This window comes from Podarcis cretensis, assembly GCF_951804945.1.
Source record: "Podarcis cretensis genome assembly, chromosome: 2".
Taxonomy (NCBI): Eukaryota; Metazoa; Chordata; class Lepidosauria; order Squamata; family Lacertidae; genus Podarcis; species Podarcis cretensis.
This window is the reverse complement of record NC_137171.1, coordinates 90,365,939-90,392,861: the sequence shown is the minus strand read 5'-3', so window position 1 is coordinate 90,392,861 and position 26,923 is coordinate 90,365,939. Positions and strand designations below refer to the sequence as shown.

At 40.7% G+C, this 26,923-nt stretch overlaps 1 protein-coding gene across 2 annotated transcripts in view; it reads left to right on the top strand.

Moving 5' to 3' along the window:
- Window positions 1-26,923, top strand: part of IFT122 (intraflagellar transport 122) — a 60,471-nt gene that overhangs the window by 16,259 nt on the left and 17,289 nt on the right. For both annotated transcript variants that reach the window (XM_079964496.1, XM_079964495.1), the window contains 7 exons: window positions 1,763-1,965; window positions 3,018-3,155; window positions 4,014-4,178; window positions 4,899-5,096; window positions 10,503-10,643; window positions 14,112-14,165; window positions 24,190-24,351. In XM_079964496.1, coding sequence (XP_079820622.1) covers window positions 1,763-1,965; window positions 3,018-3,155; window positions 4,014-4,178; window positions 4,899-5,096; window positions 10,503-10,643; window positions 14,112-14,165; window positions 24,190-24,351 — 1,061 coding nt within the window. The remainder of the gene's footprint in view (window positions 1-1,762; window positions 1,966-3,017; window positions 3,156-4,013; window positions 4,179-4,898; window positions 5,097-10,502; window positions 10,644-14,111; window positions 14,166-24,189; window positions 24,352-26,923) is intronic.

Below are 26,923 nucleotides of genomic sequence, written 5' to 3'. Positions count from 1 at the left end.
TAAACTGCTTCAGGCGAACCAGAGCAGCGCACAGAAACACCATTTACCTTCCCGCTGGAGTAGTACCTATTTATCTACTTGCACTTTAACGTGCTTTCAAACTGCTAGGTTGACAGTACAAAGTGTATTTAAAATAAAACATTGATCTGCCGTTTTATGCCATGAGTATGAAGGTTACAACAATCAGTGGAGGCCCTGCTTTTTGATTTGGCACCAAAAGTGGTCAAGGCAGGGCCTTCTTTGTGGTAGTTGCTCAGTTTCAATATTATTTCCCAAAAGATGGTAGACTAGTGCTATTCCTGAGATATTCACTCTGGCTTTTAATGAAGTTTTCTACTCTCTTTACTTTTAATCCTTTCTCTTAGTTCTGTTAAATTATGTGCATAATGTTTCAAATTGTCCAGTGCTAAACATTTTTGTGAGCCCTTGTTAGGGCTGAACAACAATCTAGAAATCGTCTTGTAAATAATTTTTTTGCATCCAGGAGACCTAGCGTACCCTCTCAGTGGGTATCTTTTGGCAGCCGTCCAAGATTTGTTGCTGCAGCTGCTATTTTTGAAGTTTGCTGCTGCTGATTGGTTTTATTGCTTTAAATCTTGAATTGTGAGCTTCCCTGAGGCATAGGGCTGGAAGGTGCAGGATAAAAGTGTTATTATAAATCTATATTTTTTTAGAGAACATGAAATTAGACTTTTACTTGGATGTCACCATCCTTTTGGGGTCAGTGGGCACATTTGGAATTTTGAGGAAGGGCTGTGGGCACCAGTCACAAAAATGGAAAGCAGATGAGGAATCAGGACCACAAATGGGTGTGGGCAGTGCCGGATTTATGTATAAGCTAAACAAGCTATAGCTTAGGGCTCCACTCTCTTGGGCCCCCCCCCCAAAAAAAAAATTAAAGGAAAAAAACCTGGATGTACATTTCCACAATTTTAAGTTAGAGCTTAATAATTATTTCACTATTAATATACCTCTTCTTAATTGTATTTCACTATTAATATACTACTTCTTAATTGTATTTCAGTTCAATGATTGCTTTGATAAAATACATATTTTGTTATGTGTAAATGGCTTTAGATACCTATTAGGTCCATAAATTACCATATAGCATATATTCAACACAAAAAACAGCAACAATTTGTTGTTGACAAAGGACAGCTGGACATATAAAGGGCCCCATTACCTTCAGTAGCTTAGGGCCTCATCTAACCTAAGTCCGGCCCTATGTGTGGGCATATTCCTGCCCCCAAACCAGCCTATCCATTGCAACCTTGGGGAAAAGACACTTATATTAGCCACCATGGCACTTGTTCACAAAGAAAAGCTCTTTGCACCTCTGCTTTGTTTGGAACTGATGAGAGGGTGGATGTTCAATCCTAGCATCTATTATGAAATGTGGACATTTCTAAGGACGTGCATTCAAACAGGCTGATTCATTGCACGCAGAAACAGAGCAGGAAAAGGAAGCAGTTTCTCATTGATGGTGGATTTTTGAGGAGATAGTTATTGAAACCTTTCATGGGCACCATAGGAATACTAGTGGGCACAGTGGTGCCTACAAGTGTTGCGTTAGTGACATCTTTTTAAAGTAGTAAAAAGAATGAGTACTAGTAATAAGTGGCTTCTAATAAGTGGCTTCTAATAATTGGCACCAGATATCTGTCTTGCGTCGTATGAATCTAAATAGATGCTGTAATAGGATATAAGGCACTTTAACTTAACCCTGCAAATCAGTTTACTATTTTCTTTTCTTTTGTTCCAGTTCGCATTAAAAACAGAGAGCTTGTCAAGAAAATTGCAATATACAAAAACAGATTAGCAATCCAGTTGCCAGAGAAAATTCAGATTTATGAACTATATTCTGATGATTCTTCCGACATGCATTATCGTGTGAAGGAAAAGATAGCAAAAAAGTTTGAATGCAACTTACTGGTTGTGTGTTCTGAGCACATTATTTTATGCCAGGTAATTAATAAATATATACTTTAAAATGAACTATACACATATTGAAATATTTTTTTCTAATAAGAGTTTCTTGGGCAGAAGTCATCCATAATGAACTAGTTTATTTCAGAGATGGCTGTGAAATGAGGTGCATATATTTTTTTCCACCTGTCCCACCCCAGATGTTACACATACATGGCTTGCCCAAAATGTGGTATTTAGAAGAAACATCAATATTTTATTGGGGGTTAGATTCCCTCCCTTTTTTAAGCATAGCAATATTATCCCTTTTATTTGGTTGCTATCAGAATGTTAATAAAATGTTGCCAGTAAATCATCTGTTGTTCTTAGAGACACTAAAATGGTTTGCTGCAGACACTCAATGCAACAATCTAGTAGTAAAATAATCTGTGGCTATCCTTTAAATGCTGTCTGGCAGTTCTTTTTGTCTCTCCGGAGGCTTCTGTCCTGCTTTGATGCAGTCTTGAATAACTAGACTATAATGTGTGGTTGTAAACATTTCTAATGAAGGATCCTTGAAGAATTGTAGATACTGCAAAACCAGTGTTGTTGCGTGTGTCCGGGATGCAGAGGGTTCATTGAGTCCTCCGCACCAGCCCAGCTCTCGCCACCAGAGCCAAGCGGGGCCACGCCGTGTCACTTGCTCATCCACCCAGTGAGGAGCCCGGCTGGATGATGTGGCCCTTGTCAGGCAAATTCCCCCGACGCTGGCCGTGCAGCCATTCAACAAGGGGGACACGGTGGTGAGGCCAGGCTCTGGGGCTCAGAGACGCCTGGCGGCAGGCAGGGTGGGATGGGAATCCCGGGGGAGGGCATGCTTGGTTTGCGCCCCCTCAAATTCATGCCTCTGGGACTAAGGCCCCCCTCACTATCCCCCTGTGTAAAATTTCCTCACCTGTTGCAATGTAAGTGGTTGATGAGTTGCAAATCAGACTGATATCTGTACCTTGACTGCCTAGCATGAAAAAGGCCTGGCATGTGTACAGCACTGTTAGGCTGAGAGATATGAGAATTACTTTAATGAGAATGTAACATGTTCTTCCCTTTTTTAGGAGAAAAGGCTCCAGTGCCTCTCATTCAGTGGTGTTAAAGAAAGGGAGTGGCTGATGGAGTCTCTCATTCGGTACATAAAAGTAATTGGTGGACCTCCAGGCCGAGAAGGACTTTTAGTGGGGCTAAAGAATGGCCAGGTGACCTTTTGTGATTAAGTTCATAGGCTTTTGTGAAATTTGTACTCATTAAGGAGATGGTTTAGATGCTAAAGGGCCCAGTCAATAGGCTGAAATTGCATATATGCTTCTTAGTGTCTTTGGCTGCTCTTTAAGTGACATGTTTTTTAGTTTTTTGCACGTTCTGTATTTGATGGTTACCAAGAATTACATGTTCACAGAAAGCGACAGTTAATCAAAAGCTTCCTTCACCACTTCTTTCCTTTAATGGAAAATGAGTTTCAAGGAACTGGTTTGCAATAAGTTAGGGAAAAGTACGTACTTCAGTAAAGTGCTGTAGAGAGCAACATAGACTACTTGCAGCTTACTGTTTTGGATGAAGTTACTACACTAGCTTCCTGGTAAGCTGGTTGCTGTTGCTTACCAGTGGGGAGAGGGGAAGAGGCAAAGTGGCAGGGATATTGGCAGGGTGCTGTTGCACTGTGCCAGATTGGCTCCAAGGTATGTTTCCACCACATCAACCTTCCTGCCACTTTGCAAAGTGACCCACCTGTTGGGAAACTAATGCCCCCCCCCCCAGGAAGCTGTTTCTGCTTTTATATTAAATATTAAATTTTTGGGGGGAAAGAATCAAAGTGTGGAGTTAATTTTTGTTTCTGATTCTTGTGACCCTAAACCTAGCCATCATCTTGCCTCATGTTTTTATTTTTATTATTTATAATCAAGGAAGTAATTTGGGCAAAAGCGAACAGTCTGCTTTAAATTTGTTAGACTAATTATTCTCCTGAGTTGTATTCTCCTGTGCATGAGACTGACAAATAAAAATAGTATTGCTTTTAAGACGTATTTTATTAACCCTCTGAATTTAATCACATCCAGATTCTAAAGATATTTGTAGACAATCCTTTTGCAATTGTCTTGCTGAAACAATCCACAGCTGTGCGCTGCTTGGATATGAGTGCATCTCGAAACAAGCTGGCAGTGGTTGATGAAAATGACACCTGTCTAGTGTATGATATTAACACCAAAGAGCTGCTCTTTCAGGTAAACATTTGGAAACTCCATCCTTTCCCTCCCTTTGTCTAGCCCTAGCCACATGATTAAAGGTAAAGGTACCCCTGCCCGTACGGGCCAGTCTTGACAGACTCTGGGGTTGTGCGCCCATCTCACTTAAGAGGCCAGGGGCCAGCGCTGTCCGGAGACACTTCCGGGTCACGTGGCCAGCGTGACAAAACTGCATCTGGCGAGCCAGAGCCGCACACGGAAACGCCGTTTACCTTCCCGCTGGTAAGCGGTCCCTATTTATCTACTTGCACCCGGAGGTGCTTTCGAACTGCTAGGTTGGCAGGCGCTGGGACTGAGCAGCGGGAGCGCACCCCGCCGCAGGGATTCGAACCGCCGACCTTTCAATTGGCAAGTCCTAGGCGCTGAGGCTTTAACCTACAGCGCCACCTGCGTCCCTAGCCACATGATTGCAAAGAGCTAAATCAGAGAAATAGCTCTATCATACTGCTCCTTTGTCACCCTGTATCTTAGAGAAAAGTTTCCCAAAAGGATGAGAAAGGAACCTTAGTGAGACTGCTTGGGTAGCTAATAGGAGTTGTTATCTACTAAAAAGAGGGTGGGGGATCTCTGGCCAGCAGATCAATAGTGGCCCTCTAGGAAGTCCAAGTTGACCTGCCAAGCCTTCTTCAAGCATGATCATGTACCATAAATGAAGACCATTCATTTTTTTGTATTGCATCTTATTTGATCATCCTCTAGGAACCCAATGCTAACAGCGTGGCTTGGAACACACAGTGTGAGGACATGCTCTGTTTCTCTGGTGGTGGATATCTCAACATCAAAGCTAGTAATTTTCCTGTCCATCAGCAGAAACTTCAGGGCTTCGTTGTGGGATACAATGGTTCCAAAATTTTCTGTCTCCATGTTTTTTCCATGACTGCTGTTGAAGTTCCCCAGGTAATCTTTAATCTTGTTCATTAATTCTTTTTGTTGCTGATGTCAGCATTATCTTAAGTGCTCCTGAAACATGTCTACTTTCTGTCCAATAGAGTTTAAAAATATTTCTCCACCAGCTTTTTGGCCTTCCTTTCATAATAATGTCTGTAGTTTTGTGCTTGGAGGAGAACGGGATAGTTTTCACTGTCCTGTGAGAGGTAGGCGAAAGTTTATTGGGTTAATCATTTAACCCAACAATATGGAATAAAATCAGGTAGACAAGAAAACTCCTAGTAAAATTTGGCATTACCAACTGCTATTGCATATTATTCCATGGCATGCTTTCACTTTAATGCTACTGTTTCTCCTATTACTATAGTTATAGGTAACTTTGCTCTGTTTTTTCTTTCGCTTTGGTGAAGTTCCAGCCAAATGCCAGTTATTCTCCTACACATTCTTGCTTGTGACTTGTTCACATACCAGTTGTGTTCTTCAAAACATTTTAGATCAACAACAAATGTGATTTTTCCCTAAGAAAACGGTGTTCTCAACAAAACAATTGTTTGGACATGATGGAAAGTACTAGCAATAGAGCCACTGAAGTATTTAATATAATGAGTAAAAGCTGGTGGTGTCAGTCTACCAGCAGAACAGACCTCCGCAACAGGATTTCCATTTCTCCCCATTGCAACCCTTTGTGCACCCCCAAAGTCTACTCCAGAAGTTTGTAGGGCCTGCAAATATTGGGAAGAGAGGAAAGGAAAATCTGGTTGCGCAAATGGAAGGTTGCTTGCACTGTGTTGGATTACAGGAACAGTTCAGTTAATGGTCAAGTTCAGATGTATTTATTACAATTTAATAAGTAAACCTATGCTTAAGCCTTGTGAGTATATACTTCATCCTTGTGCCATGCCTTTCGTCCTCCTTGGTGCACTGCAATTAACTCAAAGTCTTCAGCTTATCATAGTTATCCATTACCTCCAGCAGGGAAACTATGGTTACCAGAATTTAAACAAGTCATGGTCTTAACTCATGGTTTGATGTTGGGTTAAGATCCTTGCTTGTTTGTATCCTGGCAGCCATAGTTTCTTGATCTGAACAAAAAGGGAAATAATTAACTGAAAAAATCCTGAGTTAATTGTGGCATGCTAAGAAGGAAAAGGGGTAACATGAGAACAAAGTGTGCAGGCCTGAGGTACATGCACATCTCAGCTTATTAAGGCGAGACACAAACCAGACCGTTAAGTTTGTAGGGACTACTTTGGAAATGCCTTTCTTTGTATTGTTTGAAATTTTAAAAAGTATGGTGGTGGAATTTGTGCTTGATTTTGCACTATGTGTCCATTCACAACTGACTAACATTAGCAGAAAGAATGCAGAACTGGGGTTTAAATTTAGCTGTTTTGCATTTACATGATCAAAGATCTAGTAAATGCCACTCCTAAAATTAAAGGATTTTGGAATGCACTTGTTTTCCACTTGGCTTACATTTAAAGGAAGAGAAACTGAGGGGGTTTTATAGAGCTTTGGCTTGGAGCTGGTGGTCACCCTTTTAAATAATGACTTGAATAAGAGCAGACAACAAAGTTGTCACAATTACTTCTTCGTTTTCTGCCAATCTATATTTTGGAGTGTAGGATAGGAGGATAGGATTAGAAATGAAAATCATATTGACTGAGTGTACTATAAAGTTCAGCAAAAATTCTATTTACACGTAATTGTGTGTAGAAAACAAATACAAAAGATGGTAGACATGCAGAAGAGGATGTAAGGTTCATGACTGATCATAAACTGGACCTTTGCCAGCATTGTTGCGAATGCCATTTAGGCAAGTTTCTATGTAAAGGGAAAATTTGAACACAAAAGAATAATCAGCACGAATCTGACATCAGAAATGGCAATATTCAGAAGCCAGTGGGGGAACATTTCAGCATTCTGGGACAATGTACATGCCCTTGAAGTGGCCATTCTGAAGAAAAGGGAATTAAAACAGAGACTGCAAAGTAAAACTAATGAATTACAGTCTGCTAAGAGGTCCAGTAATGTCACTTGTGGATTGAACTGAAACAAAGGATTTTTAGCACTTGAAGGGGCAATCCTATGACAAGATCCTCTGGAATGAGTTTAGGATGCAGCAGAACTCCAGCTTAGTCAGGGTTAAGTTTCCAACCGTAGCTCAACATAATATACACAGGTATAGCATGCTTGGCAGAACCAAGTCTGGTGTAAGTCCTGCAAAAGGAGTGGCATCTTATCTTGTCTACCAGTGGGAGTTGACCCTTACCAGTTTGCGTGCAAGGCAAAGAGATCCACAGAGGATGCTGTGGCAATGGCTTTACATGCTGTCCACACTCATTTGGAGAAGCAAGGGAACTATGCGAGACTGTTATTTGTAGACTTTAGTTCTGCATTTAATACTATTTTTCCGCATAGATTGCTGCCCAAATTATTAGACCTGGGACTTCCACCATGTTTGTGCAGGTGGATATTAGATTTTCTATCAAACCGTTCCCAAAGGGTCAGGTTGGGTTCCCACGTCTCTGCAGATCTCATCACGAATACGGGGACGCCACAGGGGTGCGTGTTGAGCCCGCTTTTATATACACTCTATACAGCTGGTGCCCCCAAATACCCCAGTAATAAGATCATTAAGTTCGCAGATGATACAATGGCGGTTGGTTTAATCACAGCTGGAGAGGGGGAGGCGGCCTATAGGAAGGAAGTTGAGCAGTTGGGGGAGTGGTGCAGGAAAAACAACTTACTCCTTAACTTAAAGAAAACAAAAGAGATCATTATGGACTTTAGGAAATGTAAATTGAATATTCAGCCACTTATTATTGAGGTGAAGTGCGTGGAACAGGTCTCGGTGTTTTGATTTCTGAGAATGGAGTTGAGAGACGACCTAACCTGGGGAGAGAACAGCAAAGACCTGGTGAAGAGAGCACAGCAGAGGTTATATTTTCTGAGAATCCTCCGGAAAAACAATCTCTCAAAGGACCTGTTGATGGCATTTTACCATTGCACTGTGGAGAGCGTACTAACTTATGGTCTGTGTGTGTGGTTTGGGAGCTGCACGGCCAGGGGGAAAACAATGCTATCTAGGGTTGTAAAGACTGCAGAGAGAATAATTGGGTGCACTCTTCCCACCTTAGATCAAATCTATGCTGCCAGGTGCCATAAGAAAGCGGCAGAGATAGCGCCGGATAGTACGCACCCCGGAAATGATCTTTTTAAGCTTCTGCCTTCTGGAAGAAGGCATAGGCTTATAAAGGCCAGGACTAGCTGCCTGAGAAACAGTTTCTATGCAAATGCAATTCTGGTTCTAAACGCAGCATAAGAGGTCTCTATAGTATAGTGTATTTTAAAATGGGGTTTTAGAGTTTTTAGGGGTTTTTGAATGTTTTATGTAGTTTTGTAGTAGTTTTATGTAGTTTTGTAGTAGTTTTATGTAGTTTTGTGGTAGTTTTATGTAGTTTTATGTAGTTCTTCAATTTCCCTGTTCTGCATGGGACAGTGACAATAAAGATATCGTAATCGTAATTCTGGAGCCCTGGTGGGTGTGAGACCAGGGAGAGGGGACCCAGCCTGAATCCTAAGGCCACTTAGGACGTGGCCATGGAACATTATTTTAAAGACTTGTTTTTCCTCTGCCAGACATAGGCGTAACAGCCGCAGCCCTGCTGCTTAGCTGAGTTTGGATACGGTATAACTTTACATTGGCTTAATTTACACTGGCTTGCTTTCCCTTAGTTCCTTGTTTATAGCATTGCTCCCTTATTGTGCTAGTTGGCTTAGTAATGGTAAGAGGTCTGTGTCATCAAGAACTGTGAATGTGAATTAGCCCTGTTAATTAGATCCTTTTTTGCATTTCTTCTAACCTCACTTCTCAGAATCCTACTTCAGCCTGTGTGTGTGAGAGTATACATGTACGCCAGGGGTGGGGAACACAGGCCTCAATGTGACTATCCAAGGTTCTTAGGACACTCCCCAGGCCACACCCCTCACTGGTTGTGCTCTGTGCCTGGCTTGAATGAATCCTTGAGTTGCAATAATGTCTCCTGCATAACTAGATGGATGACTTTTGCATGGTTGAAATATAGCCTGCTGTACTCATCTGATGTCCCACCCATCTTCGTCTCTGGCACCATCCGCCCCTGGAATGTGGCCCTTAGGAGGTTCCCTCTGAGGCAATGCAACCTTTGAGCTGAAAAGGGTCCCCCACTCCCAATATATATCTATAATATGGGGGAGAACTTCGTGTATCTGATGATGTGAACCTAGTTCACTAATGCAAATGGTGTAATATATTCTCTGGCGTTTAAGGTGCCACCAGACCCTTTACTGTTTGGGCTGTAATAGTAAGAAGTCTTGTCAACCAGAAATGGATGGGGGAAATTCAGTTGTTTGGCACTGGTTAGACCCATGCAGGACTCTTTCAACTAGATGATTATAGAAGTAGATGTGTACATGGGATCATGTTGGGTTTTGCATTTCACAATTAAATTATCGTGCTGGGGAAGACGGAAAAGTTTAGCAGAGATGAAATAGCATATAATACAAGAGGCAGGAGAAAATGTTGAATGCATTTTAATTTATTTATTAGCACAGAGAACGTTAGCACTTGCTTTGTAACATGGATTTCCCACCAGCAGCTAAAAAATGGATTTGTTTTAGCACAAGGAGAATGAAGTTGCTTGAAAACATCTTTTAAATTATAGATGGGTGCAAATGAAGCCTTAAGGAAAGGGATTTTAAAGGGGATCATGGAGCGGGAATAATTTTCAAACATTTAAAAGGCTGCCGTAAATGGTGATAGAGTAATTGCATTCTGTTGCTTTGACAGAGCGAAAACAGAATGCTATCTGCAAGAGCAGTTTGGCAACAGAACAAGTTAGCCAGGGGATGTGTTTTGGAATTTCCTACACATGAAATGTTTTGTACAGAATTCTTGGTAAACATCTGTCGAAGAGCTTTCTTTAGTGAATACTGCTCTTAGAGAAAGAACACTGATCCAAATAATCACACTTAAAATGGTACTTATATGTTATTAATTCTGTCATAATGTGGATGGAGATGCACATTCAAACATGAAACCTATGGAAAGCAGTGCCATTTAGATGGGTGGCATTCTTTATTTGGTTTGTAGTCCAGTGGACATTTGAATCGGATGCTTGTCTTTCAGTTCCTGATCCAGCAAATGATAGACATCCAGATTTCCAAATTGGGGTACTAGGGCTACATTATTGGGGCTACATTCTTTTATTGTATTCTGTCATGTCTGAAATTTTCTTTATAGCATCTTAGTGGGAAATGCAGAAAATTTGGTTTGCCCTACAGTTATAGCCGCTGTGATATGATAGGAAGTTTATCAAGGGTAGGAAATCACACTAATATTTTAATGCTTTACTTTGGTTTTTCAATTTGCAGTCAGCACCCATGTATCAATACTTGGAAAGAAAAATGTTCAAAGAAGCCTATAAGATTGCTTGTTTAGGAGTAACTGACACAGATTGGAAAGAGCTGGCTATGGAGGCTTTAGAAGGACTCGAATTTGAAACTGCTAAAAAGGTAAAGTGTTTTAGCTTCATATCTGAACCTTCTGCAATTTGTATTGGCATGCAGTTAGAGTAGACTAATTGTACACACATACACAGCTGTATCACTAAGAACTGTGAGCAGAGTGCTTTAAAAAAATTATTCATGGTGAAAACACGTAATTTGTTCTCTTCTATTTCTGTTCAGAATGCAGAAAATCTAATGGACTAAGGGTTAGCACATACATTTTGCTACTCAGGCTTTTAAAGGCATGAGGAATCTATAAATTCCAACTGAATTCCAGTGATAGGTAATGATTTAAATGTAAGTTTAATTAGAACAGCACTTTTCACTATGGGTAGAAAAAAATCACCCATATTCACCCATCCTTGGTTGTGTTGACCACTATGTGGCAGTAAAGATTTATTTTGCTGTAACGTAATAAGCCTGCTTAACAAAAGTTACAAATTTCTTTGCCAGTCTTCTTCTCTCCATTGTGAACTGCTTTAGCTTTGAATATGGACATTTAGTCTATTTCTCTCTCATTCAGAAAAGCTTTGAACATCTCTTTTTAAATGCCCTCCTGTGTGTGTCTATGGGAGGGGGGTATACAAACTTCACATGTTCCAGACAGTATGCACTCTCTTAACATCTGGAGCACATGTGTCTTCTCATCCTGGCGGTGAGGAGTTGCATGGGCTTGGCCTTGGACATTGTAAACAAACCTAATAAGTGATAGCACATTTTCTTTCTCTTCTCCTTCTAATGTAAAGTCCCTTGCCATTAGGACTAGGTAACATTGTGTTTCCTAACATTTGTACATACTTAACCTGTTTGCAAGTTATTTTTGACGTAGCGTGGGAAAATGTACTTGCTGATCAAATATATTGCCCACTTTTGTCCCGTCATGGAATTCAAGGTTGAGTATATGGAGTTTCCACATGATCTCCCATTCTGGCACTAACCAGATCTACTTCACTTCCAACATGGTTGCTGTAGTGTGTCCCTTCAGACCATGCCCTGGGACCATTATTCATCATTTGTCTTTCTGCTTCAACAACCTTCTATTAAATAAAGGGGATTCTTTTGAAATTAAGACTAGGTATTGCTTAAATACCAAGTTGTTCAAATGTGTGTCCCTCTTTCTTAATTATCATTTTCACAGAGCTTTGATATGCAGAGTTTAGATACAATTTTCATTAATAGTAGTCCCGAAGTGGCTTTGTGCAAAGATGTTTCTGTTCCTAGAGGTGAGGCATCTGATTTTCACTGATACCACCATCACCTACCGCAACTCTCCTTACCGTATCCTGTACTGTTCCAGAGGATTCCCTTGACCCTCAAGAGCAGCTTTATCAATGGGGGGGGGGGGACTGTAGTGACAATTGATGAAAAACAAGAGCCTTGCCTTGTGCAAGCAGGAGTGTTTCCTAGAAAGCCACCACTGACTAAAACTCAATATATGCTTCTTATTTCTTAAAGCATTTTTATCCTATAACTTGGTCAAAGAAAGGGTATTAGATCTAGTAGTTTAAAGGGAGGTTGTTTTTATCATCTTGAAGATGTTAAGTAACCTGTCCACTAAGTATTAAAACAGATTAGCATGAAGAAAAGCAGCTTCCAGAATACATAAAAAGAGAGACACAACTATCCTTGTGTAAGCACAATATATTTGTTTTAGATTAAATATCTCTATAAATGAGGAGCTATCACTGCATTTATTCGAGCAGATTATAGAAATGTAAATAGCTGTGACTTATTTAGTATGTTGAGATTATATTCTTAAATGTCACAGATTAGATTATTAAATGCTACAGTGTTTGAGATTTTTTTTTATTGAACTTTTCTCCTCTTAATTTATATGCTATATCATAGAACAGCGCACAAGGCAGCCCATACAGATTAAAGATAATAAAGATGAAAGATAACAACTTTTCCTTAAAAACATTTTTAAAGGAAGCCCCATGCAGCATGCTTAACCCTGGTCAAATCTCATTATTGTAATGGCATGGCTGACAGTGGCTAAATTCCAGTCTCTTTGGAAGGGATAGAGGAGGTGTCTCAGATTAGCTGACAAAGGAACCTCCTAGCCATAGCTACTGTATTTCCCCCTGTACTGTGTTTGGATGCAGGTGCTTGCACAAATTGCACACCTGATTCAGCAGCGCCACCAGTGTTCCACGAATCGCAAGTAGATCATATCCCCAGGAGCATCCATGTTACAAGCATTAACATCATCTTGTCTGTGTTCAACATCTGTTGTTGAGCCTCAAAGAATTTTGCAATATCTCACCTTTATGGTGTAAAAGCGCCACTCATGGCTTCTTACAATATTTAGAAATTACAGTTTTTTAAAGACAGTAATATAAGATAAGTAACCAAAGGGCAGCAGTTCAAACCTGAACATGGAAGCAGCTACATACAATAAAAGCTTGCTGTAATTTGTCTTCAACTGGAGAGAAACAGCAAGGGAAGATGCCAATCGACTTCAGTGGCAAGTGTTAATTGGGCTAAGGATTGTAGCCTTGTACCTTGATCCCTAACTTTAGCCGTGAGCTAAAGGATCAGTGAACGGGAACTGCCTGTGTTGTTAGGATGCCCAGAAATGTATTAATTTATTCATTTTTGCCTCCCCACCCCCGGTTCCATAGCAGTGGCTGGATAGGTGGTTGGCTCTCTGCCCTCCTGCAACAAAAACTGGAAGGAAAGCTCTGACGATGTGTTTATTCTTGGGCCCCACTGAATTGTGGTCAGTACACACAAGAAATTCCCATTGATTTCAGTGGTACTTGCTTCCAGTTAATGCATTTGGGATCAAGTGTTAGACCAATTATCTTTCCATGACTATGCCCATACTTAATTAGTGCATTCAAGAGATCCTACAATAATTCCGTCTTTTGAATACAAAGTAGATTAGTGGTCTGACCTGTTTTAAAGTATGACCTGTTGTTTTCCAGTTTCTGGCCAATGCAATCTTAGTATTGCTGTACATTCATTTTTTTTAAATGATACCTGCTTATTATAGATTGGTTATAATTTATCCTCAGTGATAATGACTAAGGCAGTTCCATCTTTTTTTTTGCTGCCAGATTTGTGTGTTGTTTTATCCCAAGAGTACATGACACATTGGGTCCCGTTCTTAATAAAGGCTATACACTGCACAAATACATTTCCCCCTTCACTGAATTAATATCGTATCTATACACATGAGGCTAAGTTTATTACAGAGCTGCATTTTTAAAATATGCTTGTCTCAACCTGACTCTGTGTAACTCAACGCTTTGCACAGCATGCATTATGTTTATATCGGATATTCTGTTTAAATCTCCATATTTAGCTCATGCAAAAAGTATAAATAGTAATCTAATTCACTGCCACTTGTGGTACACAGTAATCAAGTAACCATAACTAAGTATATGTGGAATATATTATACCTGTTGATTGTTTGCCTACACAATATTAGGACATTGCTGATGCATTTTTGTTTCTTTGTTTCAATAGGCATTTACCAGAGTACGAGACCTTCAGTATCTAGAACTGATAAGCAGCATTGAGGTAAAGAAAAAAATAGGGGGATGCAAAATGTGAATTAAGGAAAAAGCTTACTCGTTGCAGTATCCATATAACAGAATGTTAAATGGACAATGAATCTATTGAGAGTAAAAAAAATGCTGAGTATTTTTGATTTGGAATGATGATTGATATGTATTGACTTTGATCCACTCTTGTGACAGAAACTTAATGAAAAAATGGGGAATGGCTTGAATATTCAATTATAATGCTGTAGATTCCTATGGCTTGTTTCAAAGTATTTTATAAATAGGAATTAATTAAGTCTTACATCACCCTCTTGAGATAGGTAATTATTTTTATCTCCATTTTCCAGACCAGGCAACTGGCACAGAGGTACTGTGACTTGCCCAAGGTCACATGACAAATCAGCGACAGATGGGAGTAAAATTTGGGGCTTGCAACTTTCATGTTGCGCTCTTAACCTGTTCAAATTCCTAGCCCATGACTTGATAGATTTTTTAATTATAGAATAATTACTAAGAAGAATCTAAAGGAAAAGCAAATCTATCACCACTCTGACCTTCCTGTAGGATGTCGTAGTAATGTAAAACATGTGGGTCTACAATGAAAAGTCTAAAGGGAATCCTTCATGTAGATGTTAATTGGGGTTCCTGTCTCTTGTGTAGGGATGCAATCTGCTCTCTGCAGCCACTGGTGGCAAAAATGTCCTTGTTTTATCACGGTGCTTAAAGGAAGTTTACTACTGACATGGATGACATTGGATGCAGGAAGGAATGCCACAGTTATCATTCTTTTTACAAACTATGAAAGAGCAAAAGTGTATTTGCGTTACTGAATCAGCCCGCCATCTGTCCTATTGTTGTACATAATCTCTGGGTTAGTTATGATGCCTGAAAATGAATGGCAAGGGACCTTGAATTGTGCAGACTACACTTTTCGTGTGTAGCGATGGGGACAGCCAAGTCTAGGTTTGAGAATGGCTACCGAAATGGTTGGAACTATTTTAAACCTTTCTTGTGTAAATGTCCCCAGTTAGTATGTTAGGCTTATTTTGAGGCTAGGTCAGAGCAGTATATGCCCAGCAGTATGTTAACTTGCTTGTGGCAGATCCAATGAAAAGAGATCGATAGCAGGGTCCCAGGGTCACATATAGTGCTTTAAAGAATTCCCACTCAGTTGCAGTTCTATGCAGTAAAGGTATATTTTATTAATCATTTCACATGGGAAGAGCCCTACTGGCTCCTTCAGACCAAAGCTCCTTCCAGCCAAGCATCCTATTTCCCAGACAATTCCAGGAAGCTCGCAAGCTGGGCATCAACTCTCCAGCAACTGGTTTTCAAAGGTCTGCTGCCTCTTACTTGGACGGTCCACTTAATTAGCATGGATAATAGCTACTGATGGATTTATCTTCCATAAATGTGCCAGGTTCAGACATTTCATGTCATTTGCAGAGATGCTGCATTATTCTAACCGCCCAAACCACAGTGTTTTTAATATTTCTTGATACAGCAGCTTTTTTTGTGCAGAATCTGGATGCTTGGTGTATCTAAAGATACTTGATGTTACTGATTCCCAGCACCATTTTAATTTGTTGCTCTGCTGTTGTATGATTCATAAAACAGTAAATCTGCCTCCTCCCATTCTATCAAGCTAATTTTGTTTTAGCTGTGGGTTTGTTTTTTCCATTTCAAGGCTATGTGCTCCCCCTTTTCAGAGTGTTGTGAAAAAGCTTTGACCATTTCACTTCTCTGCTTTTGATAGCAGAAACTGAATTGAGCTGGGAGGTTCTGGATTCTGCCAGTATTTGCAAGCCTGCCCCCCAGCTGTCCTCTGATCGGCCCATTCTCACGGACAAGTCCTGCTAAGCCATGAAGGCACAGGGGGAGGCTCTGGTGTCCTCCAATGGTGGCACCACAGTGTGGATGGCCCCAGGAGCGGGCCGCAGTCGCACCGGGCTGCAACCGCCACCCCAAGTTCCAGTTGAGCAGCCATTGTCAGTTTCACTTCTCTGCTTTTGATAGAAGAAACTGAATTGATAGAATTCATTTAGGGTGCTGTGAAAGACCCTTCAGGGCAGGAAATGACAGATATATCCAGCCTTCTGCATTGGAGCTTATATCTAGCCTTTCTCTCATTAAAGTAAAGGGAGATGTGGAGCAATGGCATCTCAAATGAGTCTGAATCTGTAGAATTAGTCATTTGTCCCCACCCTTTATCATTTGAGATTTGTTTTAGTCCTCTGGCAATGCACTTGCAGATTATTCAAAAGATAAAATGCAGTAGGGGGGTATACTTTGTAGGGTTGTGTGTCAGACAGACCATTAAGATACATGGGGGGAGATTCTGTATCCTGTAGGATAAATCCTCTAGATGCATGAGGGAGCTACATTAAGGAAGGAAAAGCTTGGGAGGCTGGGAGAGAATAGAATATGCTATTCTGTTGATTCAAAACACCGACAATCAACAAAAAAGGTGGGATGTAAGACTTCAGCACTAAATTAATTGGAGAGAGGTGGAAGCAAAAACGGGCTCTCCTGCCTCATGCTAGATACCCCATGAGATGGATGACAGATTAGTCCCTATCTTGTAATTCCCTGTGCTTCAGAATGTAAGTCCACAGTGGCTATATATGCACTGTTGTTTAGCTTAATGTGGGTAGTTTAGAGAGAAGAGCTGTTGCTCAGTGGCAGAGCACCTGCTTCACACACAGAAGGTCTCTGGTATAGTCCTTGTCATTTCCTGGTAGGGCTGGGAATGTCCCTGTCCTGGAACACTGGAAAGCTAGATAGACCAATGGTCTGACTTGTTACAAGGCAGCACCCTATGTTCCTTTGTAATTTGGCATTCTGTATGCATGCTATAACATTAAACCTTCCTTTCATAGATAACATGCCACTAATTAGAGAGAAACATTTGCCAAATCCTGTTTTTCATTATGTTCTTGTCAGATTAATTTTTCTTTTTAATCCAGATGGCATAAGCATAACTTTCAGCAGCCATTTGATAAATTTTAGTACAGCTAGGTTTTATGATCTTGAAGTGGGGCAATTGCATGTGGTTTGGAATTGCTAGGCTAGTTTTTTGCACATTTGAGGAGCAGGGAGCAACAACCATATATAATAAAATAGTATATACTCACATGCAACTTGGTGTGTTTGCATATCTCTTTAGGTGCAGAACAAGTGGACTGAATTTCATTCTAGACTTGCTTGCTCACTGACTGGAACACTTCTCTGGAGTTTGTTTGCTTTCTCTTTAGGTCGTCCAGTCACAGTAAAAGTACATAATGTTGGGAAAGCTGTGAGCAATGTGCTTCTTTGGCATGGAAAGCAGGCAAAACTCTACCAGTGTAGACAGAATGAAGTAATTTTTGTTGTGGGCTGCCCTAGTTTATCCCTGGGAACGAACAACAGGATTGCGCACTCTTTCTTTCCTTGATTCTTCCCTCCTTACTTCCCCAGTGCAAACATTTTGGTTTAATTAAACTGCAATTAAATGGTTTGTCCAAAATGAGAAATGTCAGTTTACAGACCAGGATCTTAAGCCAGCTACAAACATAATGCTAGACCGTTCTTTATCGCTAAATGGACAAGCCTCAGGGAGCCTGTGTTCGGCATGAGCCTTGCTCAATAACCCTTCCTCTCTGCTGCTGAGAGGAGGCATTCTGCTGAGTTTACTTTCAGTTCCAAAGAACCTTGGCTTATTTTTACATGCAGATGAGGAAACCTGGTTTAAAACAAACAATGCTTAGTTGCTAAGCAAGTCAACTTCAAACTGTGGATTATGAACCTGTCTTGTTTAATTAACTGCTGATTGTTTTGAACCAGGTTTCCTGGGTTGCACTTAACACTAAGCTCAAGCTTCCTTGAGACTGAAAGTAAACTCAGTAGCCATCCTCCTGTTTGTGTGAACACAACACTGATGCTTTGCTCAGGCTCATCGAGGCTTATCCATGCAACACTAAACTATGGCTAAGTGTTGCATGTGGTTTAAGATCCTGCTTCATATGCTAGTATTAATACACAATTTCCTGTTTCGGCAAGAATAGTTAATTGCTTAAATGAGTATATGCATGCCAAGGACGGGTGGAGGCAAGCTGGGGATTCAGCATCTGAACTGGGCTACTGACTTTGTAACATTTAAGCATTCAGCAAGTCTGGATGTTACATTGCTTATTTCAAATATCTCCAGGATACATTTAGAATGGAATCAGCCTCTGTCACTTGGTTTAGAGTTCTTGTTGTTTAGTCGTTTAGTTGAGTCCGACTCTTCGTGACCCCATGAACCAGAGCACGCCAGGCACTCCTGTCTTCCACTGCCTCCCGCAGTTTGGTCAAACTCATGCTGGTAGCTTCGAGAACACTGTCCAACCATCTCGTCCTCTGTCGTCCCCTTCTCCTGGTGCCCTCCATCTTTCCCAACATCAGGGTCTTCTCCAGGGAGTCTTCTCTTCTCATGAGGTGGCCAAAGTATTGGAGCCTCAGCTTCACGATCTGTCCTTCCGGTGAGCACTCAGGTTTAGAGTTCTAGCTAATGCCAAACCATGATCTCTGCAAATGCAGCAAGAGTTCAGAAAATGGCATTCTTAATGCCTGCTATCAGTTGGTTCCACCAATCACATTCATGTTTTGTTCCGCCTTTCTTAATAATTTGTTTCTGTTTAGGTGATAGGCACTGAACACTCAACAAGCTACGGCAATATTCATTGCTAGCAGTTACTATTTTGATCCATAAAGTACCTAAGTTACTAATCCTGAATGGAATTCCAGTTAAGTGGAACATCGCCTCCCTCTCCTCCCTTCAAATGTCCCCCAATTCTGTTCTGGCATTTCCCCCACCATCCAGGGCATATTGTGAGCCAGGTGGGAAGTGGAGGACACAGGGAAAGAAGAGGAAGGAGGAGTTCAGTTGTGCAAGCGGAAAGCCTTGCAGGGACAACCCACTGTTTTTCATTATTTATTTATTCACTTTCTTTTTAGCATTCCAGTTAGGATTCTTTGACAGACCAATTCTTAATCTCTATATCCAGTTTTTCTCAAGCGGGGAGGGCTGTATTTCTCTTCCCACGAATGATCAGCTCGGTATGCCTGGAGATTGATTCTGTTAAGAGAGGTGAGGGGGGTGGGAATGGACAGAGTGACAGCTTTCCAAATTAAATGTTGCTGCTTTGTAGAACACTGAGAAATAGGCCAGAGAGAATGGGGTTTGAAATTGTTTAGTTGGTATCCATTTCCATCTCCAAATGATGTTTGTGGAGGATCAGAGGAGAGGGAAGGGAAGGGAAGAAGAGTAGGGTGGCAAATGCCCCTCTCCAAAGAGGAATATGCACAAGGAACCATATTGAGTGGTATATTTTAGCCTTTGTTCTAAGATACCAAGTTATTAAATTCTTGCATATAGCCAGGTCACCTTTCAGCATGAGTGATGTAAATGCCAAAAATACTGAGGAATAAAAGTTTGTAAGCGACACACTGTGCTTCTTAAATAACATAAATATCTTTCGATCCCGCTACCGGTTCTGACAGGATTGAAAGACAAAGTGCTACTTTGAACAGCTAGAGTGGTAAACCTAGGTTGTCTGCCCAATCATTCTTTTTAGATTTTTGAGAATATTTGAGTAATATTATTAAGACCATTGCTTTTAAAAGTATGTGGTGTTCTTAGAACAGCCACTGATATTGTTTGGATTCTGACAGCACTTGTGTGCAGGCATATGCATGAGTGTGAGCACACACACACACAGACGATATGCACATTTCCTCCAAGAAAGCATCTTTCCATGACAGGAAAGTGGTTTTATTTCCACTAATACAACACACATCAGATGGGCAGGGATAATATAATATGATAATGATAATGATGATAATAGCTGGCAACCAATTAAGGTTAGTCCTTCCTGAAGACGTAGATTTAGTTCACATGTTGGCAAGTTCATTGTAGATGTAGCCATCCCATTGAAGGATATTTTTATTCCATTGTAGTGACTTTGAAAGTTCTTCATTAAAATTTATTCTTAGCTGTCTGTCAGAGACAACTTTTTAAAAAGTTATGCTCAGTGCCATGTTTCTTAACTAGAAACTATTAAATTTAAAATGCAAAGTACTTAATTAAAAATATAGGCATTTCCATGCTGTTGATCACCATAACAACAAACTGATAGTGCAGATGGTGACCATTAATTTTTAAAATAGAAATAAAAGCAACACCACCACTTTCTGATGTTTACAACCTTGGTTATTAAATCTGCATTATACTATAAAATGTAAGGCTACCAGACACTTGAAATTCCCTTTCATTCTCGTGTCTCTGTATTCGTTTTGCGTGCCTTCCATAACCTTGTCAAAGTTGTAAGAGCTTTGCCAAGAATCACACATATCAGCAAGTAGAACAAATGTAAATAATACACATTTTTCAAATGTGTTCAGTTTGTATTTCTTTCCTGGCAGGTACTGGAGAAGGAGGAAGGACAGGACTCATGGGGCAGTAAGTGAGCAGGGTAGAAAGGGAGTGGATAGATAAATTTAGTAGAAAGGCTGATGACAATTGTAGGTACAAACTAGGACACTTCAGAAACATCACCTGGGCTCCTAACCAGGGCTTTTTTTCAGCCGGAACTCAGTTCTGGCACCTCTCAGGTAGATGCCATTGCCATTATAAGAGAGCAAGGGAGGTGTTCATGGTGAGTTCTGGCACCTCTTTTTCTAGAAAAAGAGCACTGCTCTTAACAATTGTTTTCACATATTTTAAAAAGGTAAAACTGAGATTTTTCAATGAATTCAAATGCACAGTCCAAAGACCCTGGCATAACTTGTATTATTTTCAAAGGGGCTTCTGCAGAACAACAGGATCCTAATGTCCCACGTGAAATTCAAGCATTTTTATACGTGTGTTTCTGTCTTTGTAAGGCAGTCGACTGGCAGGATTCTTTTGGACTAATTTGCACTGCAATTTCCACTGCAGACTGAAGAGTCCAGTCATGGATCAGTAGGTTCAGCTGCAAATGTCACACCTGTAAACTTCATTGACCAAATGCCCTGCTTCTTAAACTCACATTTATCCTGCCATGGAAACTGTTTTATGTAGCAGTTTTGTATGTCTGTATCATCATCATCATCATCATCATCATCATCATAATCATTTTTTTTTTATATCCTGCCTTTTCCCCAGATTGGGACTCAAGGCAGCTTACAGATAAAAATACAAAAACACAGATAAAACTGAAAAGGCTAAAAACAAAGTCCTTGGCAGGGGGTTGGACTCGATGGCCCTTGTGGTCTCTTCCAACTCTATGATTCTATGATTCTATGAAAGTCTACTTCATGTAGTTGCCATAGTGGCCCACTTAGTATTATGGTTATTTTAGGTCATATTTACAAACGTGTTTGTATCAGAGCTTTGGGCAATCTCGATCAACTTCTTGGTTTCTTTGTGTTATCTCTCTCACGCATAAGCCAGTACAGTCCTTGCTTTTGTGAAGCACCAAGGGGTTTCATTGGTTGTCTGGGGAAAAGATACCCATAATGATGAACTGATCTTAACTCAGAAATGCGAAGATTACAATGTGAACAGTGGAGGTGGAATCTGCTGAGCTTTCTTAACAACTGCAAGTGGATAATTTCTCGTTGGCACGCAGGAGGGCAATGAGACGTTTGGTAGATCAGCACCTTTGGCATTGTTCCAGGGACACCTCTTAAGCATGCCAAACTAAAACGTGATCACTTTCCCACCGTATTTAGTCTTTCATTAAATTACAAGTTATCAATTGGTGCTGGGTAACAATTTATTAACTCCTTGAGGGTTATCCGAGCGCAGTCTCAGACATTTATAGCTCAGGGAAACATTTCATCTGATACAACATCTGCTTTTATTTCTTGGTGATCCACTCGCTCTCTGCTGCCTTTGGGAGAATGGGGATGAGAGTCCTCCTGTAGCCATAATAAAAAGCATAAAAGCAACTTGTATTTTGCAGTACTGATCATTTCAGTACTGATCTGCTCAGTATCTAGCTGCCTTTTGTACTGTGTTCTTTGCCAGTGAGTTCCTCAAGAATTTTTGATCATGGATCATCGTGTTTGATTCTTTGCCTCAATGACTGGCACCATTTCATTTGATTAAGTTTCAACCCAGTCCTTCATGTGACAGAACTGTTATCTGAAAGAGCTTTAGATGGTTCCAGCCATTTCCTTATAAGCTTTTTTTGTCTGGTTGGTAGACACCAAACATCACAAATACACTCTTCCATCTTTAATGCTGAAAGTGTTGATATATTGCAATGGATCCATGGAATTCTAACCCTTTTGAAGTTGCATTTGCCTTGGACTATAGACAAGAGCAACATTGCAGTAAGCATTGGTAGGAACAAGGTTTGACATGTGTTGTGAAGGGTTTGTCTACATATCATGCCAATGTAGAATTGATGTCACCTCTCAGATCTTGGTTGGCATTGGGAAACCTGCATGTGCCTACTGCTTGTAAGTGACTCGCACAGGACGACGAAGAGAAATGAGGCCGGGGAAAGGCTGACGCTGCAGCATCAAGGCTGCTGGACACGCCCCCCACGGCACCTGGTTGGACGGCCACCGGGGGGGCGTGAGCGCCAGCCAGGTGAGCTAGAGGCAGGGGGCTACGCCCCCTGCTAGGGGCGGTGTTCAGGCTCCCGCCCACAACCACTCCCCTCTCTTTCAGGGAGGAGAGTCTTTATCATTCTATCTTGAGGCGAAACACATGATAGTGCTAAACTGCGGTTCTTTGAACGTGTTTCAAAATGTTTATTCTGAGATGCACAAAAGTTTCTTTTGCAAAAGAGCTGTCATTAGCCTTTTTGTCTTTAGCCTTTCCACCAGTCTGTGGGTGATACTCAAGGTTGGTCATCCACAATGTACATCCACTGAAAACTGCCAAAGTAATTTGAGCCCATTGGTTCCAATGGGTCTCCTCCAAGTACGACTTGGCTGGATGTTACTAAGTATCCTGGTGTTTCCCTTCCTGCGAGTAGTGAGGTTACCGGGAACCAGGCAGAGGGCCTTCTTGGTAGTGGTGCCCACCCTGTGGAACGCCCTCCCATCAGATGTCAAGGAAATAAACAACTACTGACTTTTAGAAAACATCTGAAGGCAGCCCTGTTTAGGGAAGTTTTTAATGTTTGATGGGTGGGGTACAAATAAATTATTATTATTATTATTATTATTATTATTATTATTCCTGAAATCCACATCTTAGCAGCTGTTTGCCTCATGATATAATCTGTATTAGAAATAATAAGGAATGAGAAACATGATGAATTTGGGTTTCATTTATTTGGAGACATTTCATTTTCAAGTTTTATGAGAACTAAAAGTATTTTTAGAAATGAAATTTGGGGTAAATAGGATTATAATAGGAATATATAATTAAGAACATCTTGGAAATTTCAAGACAGATAAAATGCTTCTTCACCCGTACCATAGTTAGATGATGGTTAGCCCTCTTCCAGGAGGCAGTGATGGGCACCAACTTGAATGGCTTTAAAAGAAGATTAGACCAATTCACAGAAGACAATGCTATAAACAGCTAGTAGCCTCAATGGTTGTGTTTTACTGCTGTGTCATAAACCTTATGCCTTTGAATTCCAGTTGCTGGGAATTTCAGGTGGGCTGTTGCGCTCACGTCCCGGTTGCAAGCTTCCCACAGGCTACTGTTGGAACAGGATGCTAGACTATGTGACCATCAGCCTGATCTAACAGGCTCATTTTATGTTCTTCTTAGGTACTGCATTAAGGTGTGAGCCTGCCTTGACTTTTATGTTCAGTTAAATTATATCTTACAATGGGATGTCTTCTGTTTTTTACTGGACTATTGAATGGGCGGGGCAGGAGAGAGACAACATAGAAAGCTTACTAATGGTGCTATTGATGTTAGCAGGGCTAAGTCCGTTTATGCGTCAGTAATCCAGTTTAAAAGCTTTGTGAATCACGGCTTAATATTTTCAGTGGCTCTAGCCAATCTTGTTTCCTGCCTGATTATGTTTGCTAAAACATTTCCTGTCCTTTATTATTATTTTTTTAAGGAGAGGAAGAAGCGTGGAGAGAGCAACAATGACTTGTTTCTAGCCGATGTTTATGCATACCAAGGAAAGTTCCACGAAGCAGCCAAGCTGTACAAAAGAAGTGGACATGAAAACCTGGCTCTTGATATGTACACTGACTTGCGCATGTTTGACTATGCAAAGGTACATGGATGTGATTTATGGGGTGTTTATTTAAACGGCCTCTGGCGTCCAAGAATCAAGCAGTTTCCTTTTGGCGTGTGCATTTTCTTTGGTTCTTCTTTTCTGGAAACTCCTGGTAAATATCACTGACCTAAGTAACTAACCTCTCAGGAACTTTCCCACACAGCATGCAGTTAAACTATGGAATTCACTCCCACAGGATGAATTGATGACCACCAATTTGGGCAGTTTCAAAAACGGATTAGAGACATTCTTGGAGGATAAAGCTGTCAATGGCTGCTAGCCCTGATGGCTGTGTACTGCCTTCTCCATTGTTGCAGGCAGTGTCCCTCTGGATACTAGTTGCTGGGAATCTCAAGTGGGGAGAGTGCTATTGAACTCATGTTCTGCTTCCAGTGTGTGGTGTAGTGGTTAAGAGCGATGGACTCGTAATCTGGTGAACCGAGTTTGCTTCCCCGCTCCTCCACATGCTGCTGCTGGGTGACCTTCGGCTAGTCACACTTCTCTCAAGTCTCTCAGCCCCACTCACCTCACAGAGTGTTTGTTGTGGGGGAGGAAGGGAAAGGAGAATGTTAGCTGCTTTGAGACTCCTTAGGGTAGTGATAAAGCGGGATATCAAATCCAAACTCTTCTTCCAGGCTTCCCGTAGGCATCTAGTTGGCCCCTGTGAGAACAGGAAGCTGGTCTAGGTGGACCTTTGACTTGACCCGACAGGGTTCTTTGTACAGTCTTAGGAACCCACATGGTGGTATTGTGCTGCATTACTGTGCAAGAACGTGCTTTAAAAACTGGGATTCCCATTATATCTCAGCAAGTTTCACAATACCAGTTAACAGCCTCTGAAATAATCTTTGATTCCTTTGATCCTGTAAATGAACCCTGAAGTTGTTTTTGTATACGTCTGCAAATCAAATTCCCATGTAGAAATAAGTTGTACACAATATGAAGAATGTGACAGTTTTACATGCACTTTCATAAGTTTTATGTTGCAGACTTTTAACGTATTCTGTGGTATTTTTCTTATCAAAAACCTTGAAAATCAGTACGCTTTATAGTCTCATTAATCACTCGTTACAGACTTGCTTCATCCATTACTGGACATAAGCTTTGCCTTGGCGCACATATTTCTAAATTTCTTTTCTGTAGGGGGGAAAGGTCATCTGAAATGCAGATGGTATTGTCAGTGTTTGAGCAACACTGCTTTTCTCTAGCAAGTTAGACTAAAAATTGCAAGGTCTTAATATCGGTTTGTGTTTAAACTCCTCTGAAGCAGAAATCTAATTCATAGAGTAGAAATTTGTCATCATGCTAATAAGAATTTTCACAATGCTGAACCAGCTTAGAGTAAAATGAAATCTTTTCAGGGTAGCAGAGCTTCATATAGAGACTAATGACATATTATACACATTAAGCCCTGAAAGTTGGGTTTTCAGTCTGTTTATTTAATGTTAAACAAATAGCAGCTCTGAATGAAGAAGCAATAAGGGATTACTTAACTCTTTCCCCATCCTCTCAGTCTCTCCCTCACTCCAAATCCCTCCTCTTGAAATCTGCTTTTCCTTTTTTTAAAAAAATCACACAGCTGCCAGAGCTTCATTACACATATTTGCATGTAATGAAGTTAACTTCATGGACAAAAGAGCAACTAAACTGAGTCAATTTTATTCAGTGGTTGAACTTTGGTTTGCCAGTACTGCTTTTTAAAAGAGTATGCAGATTCTTATTTTTTGCCTGCTACCCTCAGGCTACTAGACATTTGCAGAGCCTGTCTCTTGAGCCTTGATAGTTTCAAACGACCCTGGACAGTTCGTAGTTGGGAGGGGGGATCCTATACTGTGGGGACAGCTCTGGAGATCATGTGCATATGGGACCTTAGATTTCTTATCAGTATACCAAATCACACATTACTGTCAACTCACAAGTAATTTATTGCAGTTCAGGAAACTGAACTTTCTGCTTCTAATTTATTTCAGTGATCTAAGCTACAAAACGCAATTACACAAAACAAACACTGTCTCTCTCATTTCTTGGTTCAGCTTCTTCTCAGTCAAATAAAACAAAATGCTCTTATTTTTAACTGGACCCCACAGAACAGCAGGATGTTCTTAAGCAGAATTGAATTTAATGTTCCGTAAATGCTGTTCTGGGCTCACATTCGCTGCAATGATGCTATATACCAGTCACACTAATTCAGAGTGGTTACTTCATTCCACTTAGTGTCTGATCTCTGCTGAGTTCTGCTCTACCTTAGAGTCTTGTAGTGTGGTACAATCTAGCAACTGGATATATTTCCTTGCATTGCTGTACATTAAAACCAGTCTGCTGCAGGGATGTGCCAGGATGACTTACGACACTATTTCACCCAACACGATGTGATTCCCTGCAGGCTTGGTTACAGTTGTGTCCCATTCTAAGTATGTGCTTACTCTGCTTCGAGCAACAGGATTTCTGTCACTTTTTGTGGCCTCCTAACTGATCAGTTTCTTTTCTGTGTTTCTCTGTTCCCTCCACCCCCAAATCCAATAGGTTGTAGCCATCTGGTATCAACTGATAGGGCTGTATGGTAGATATG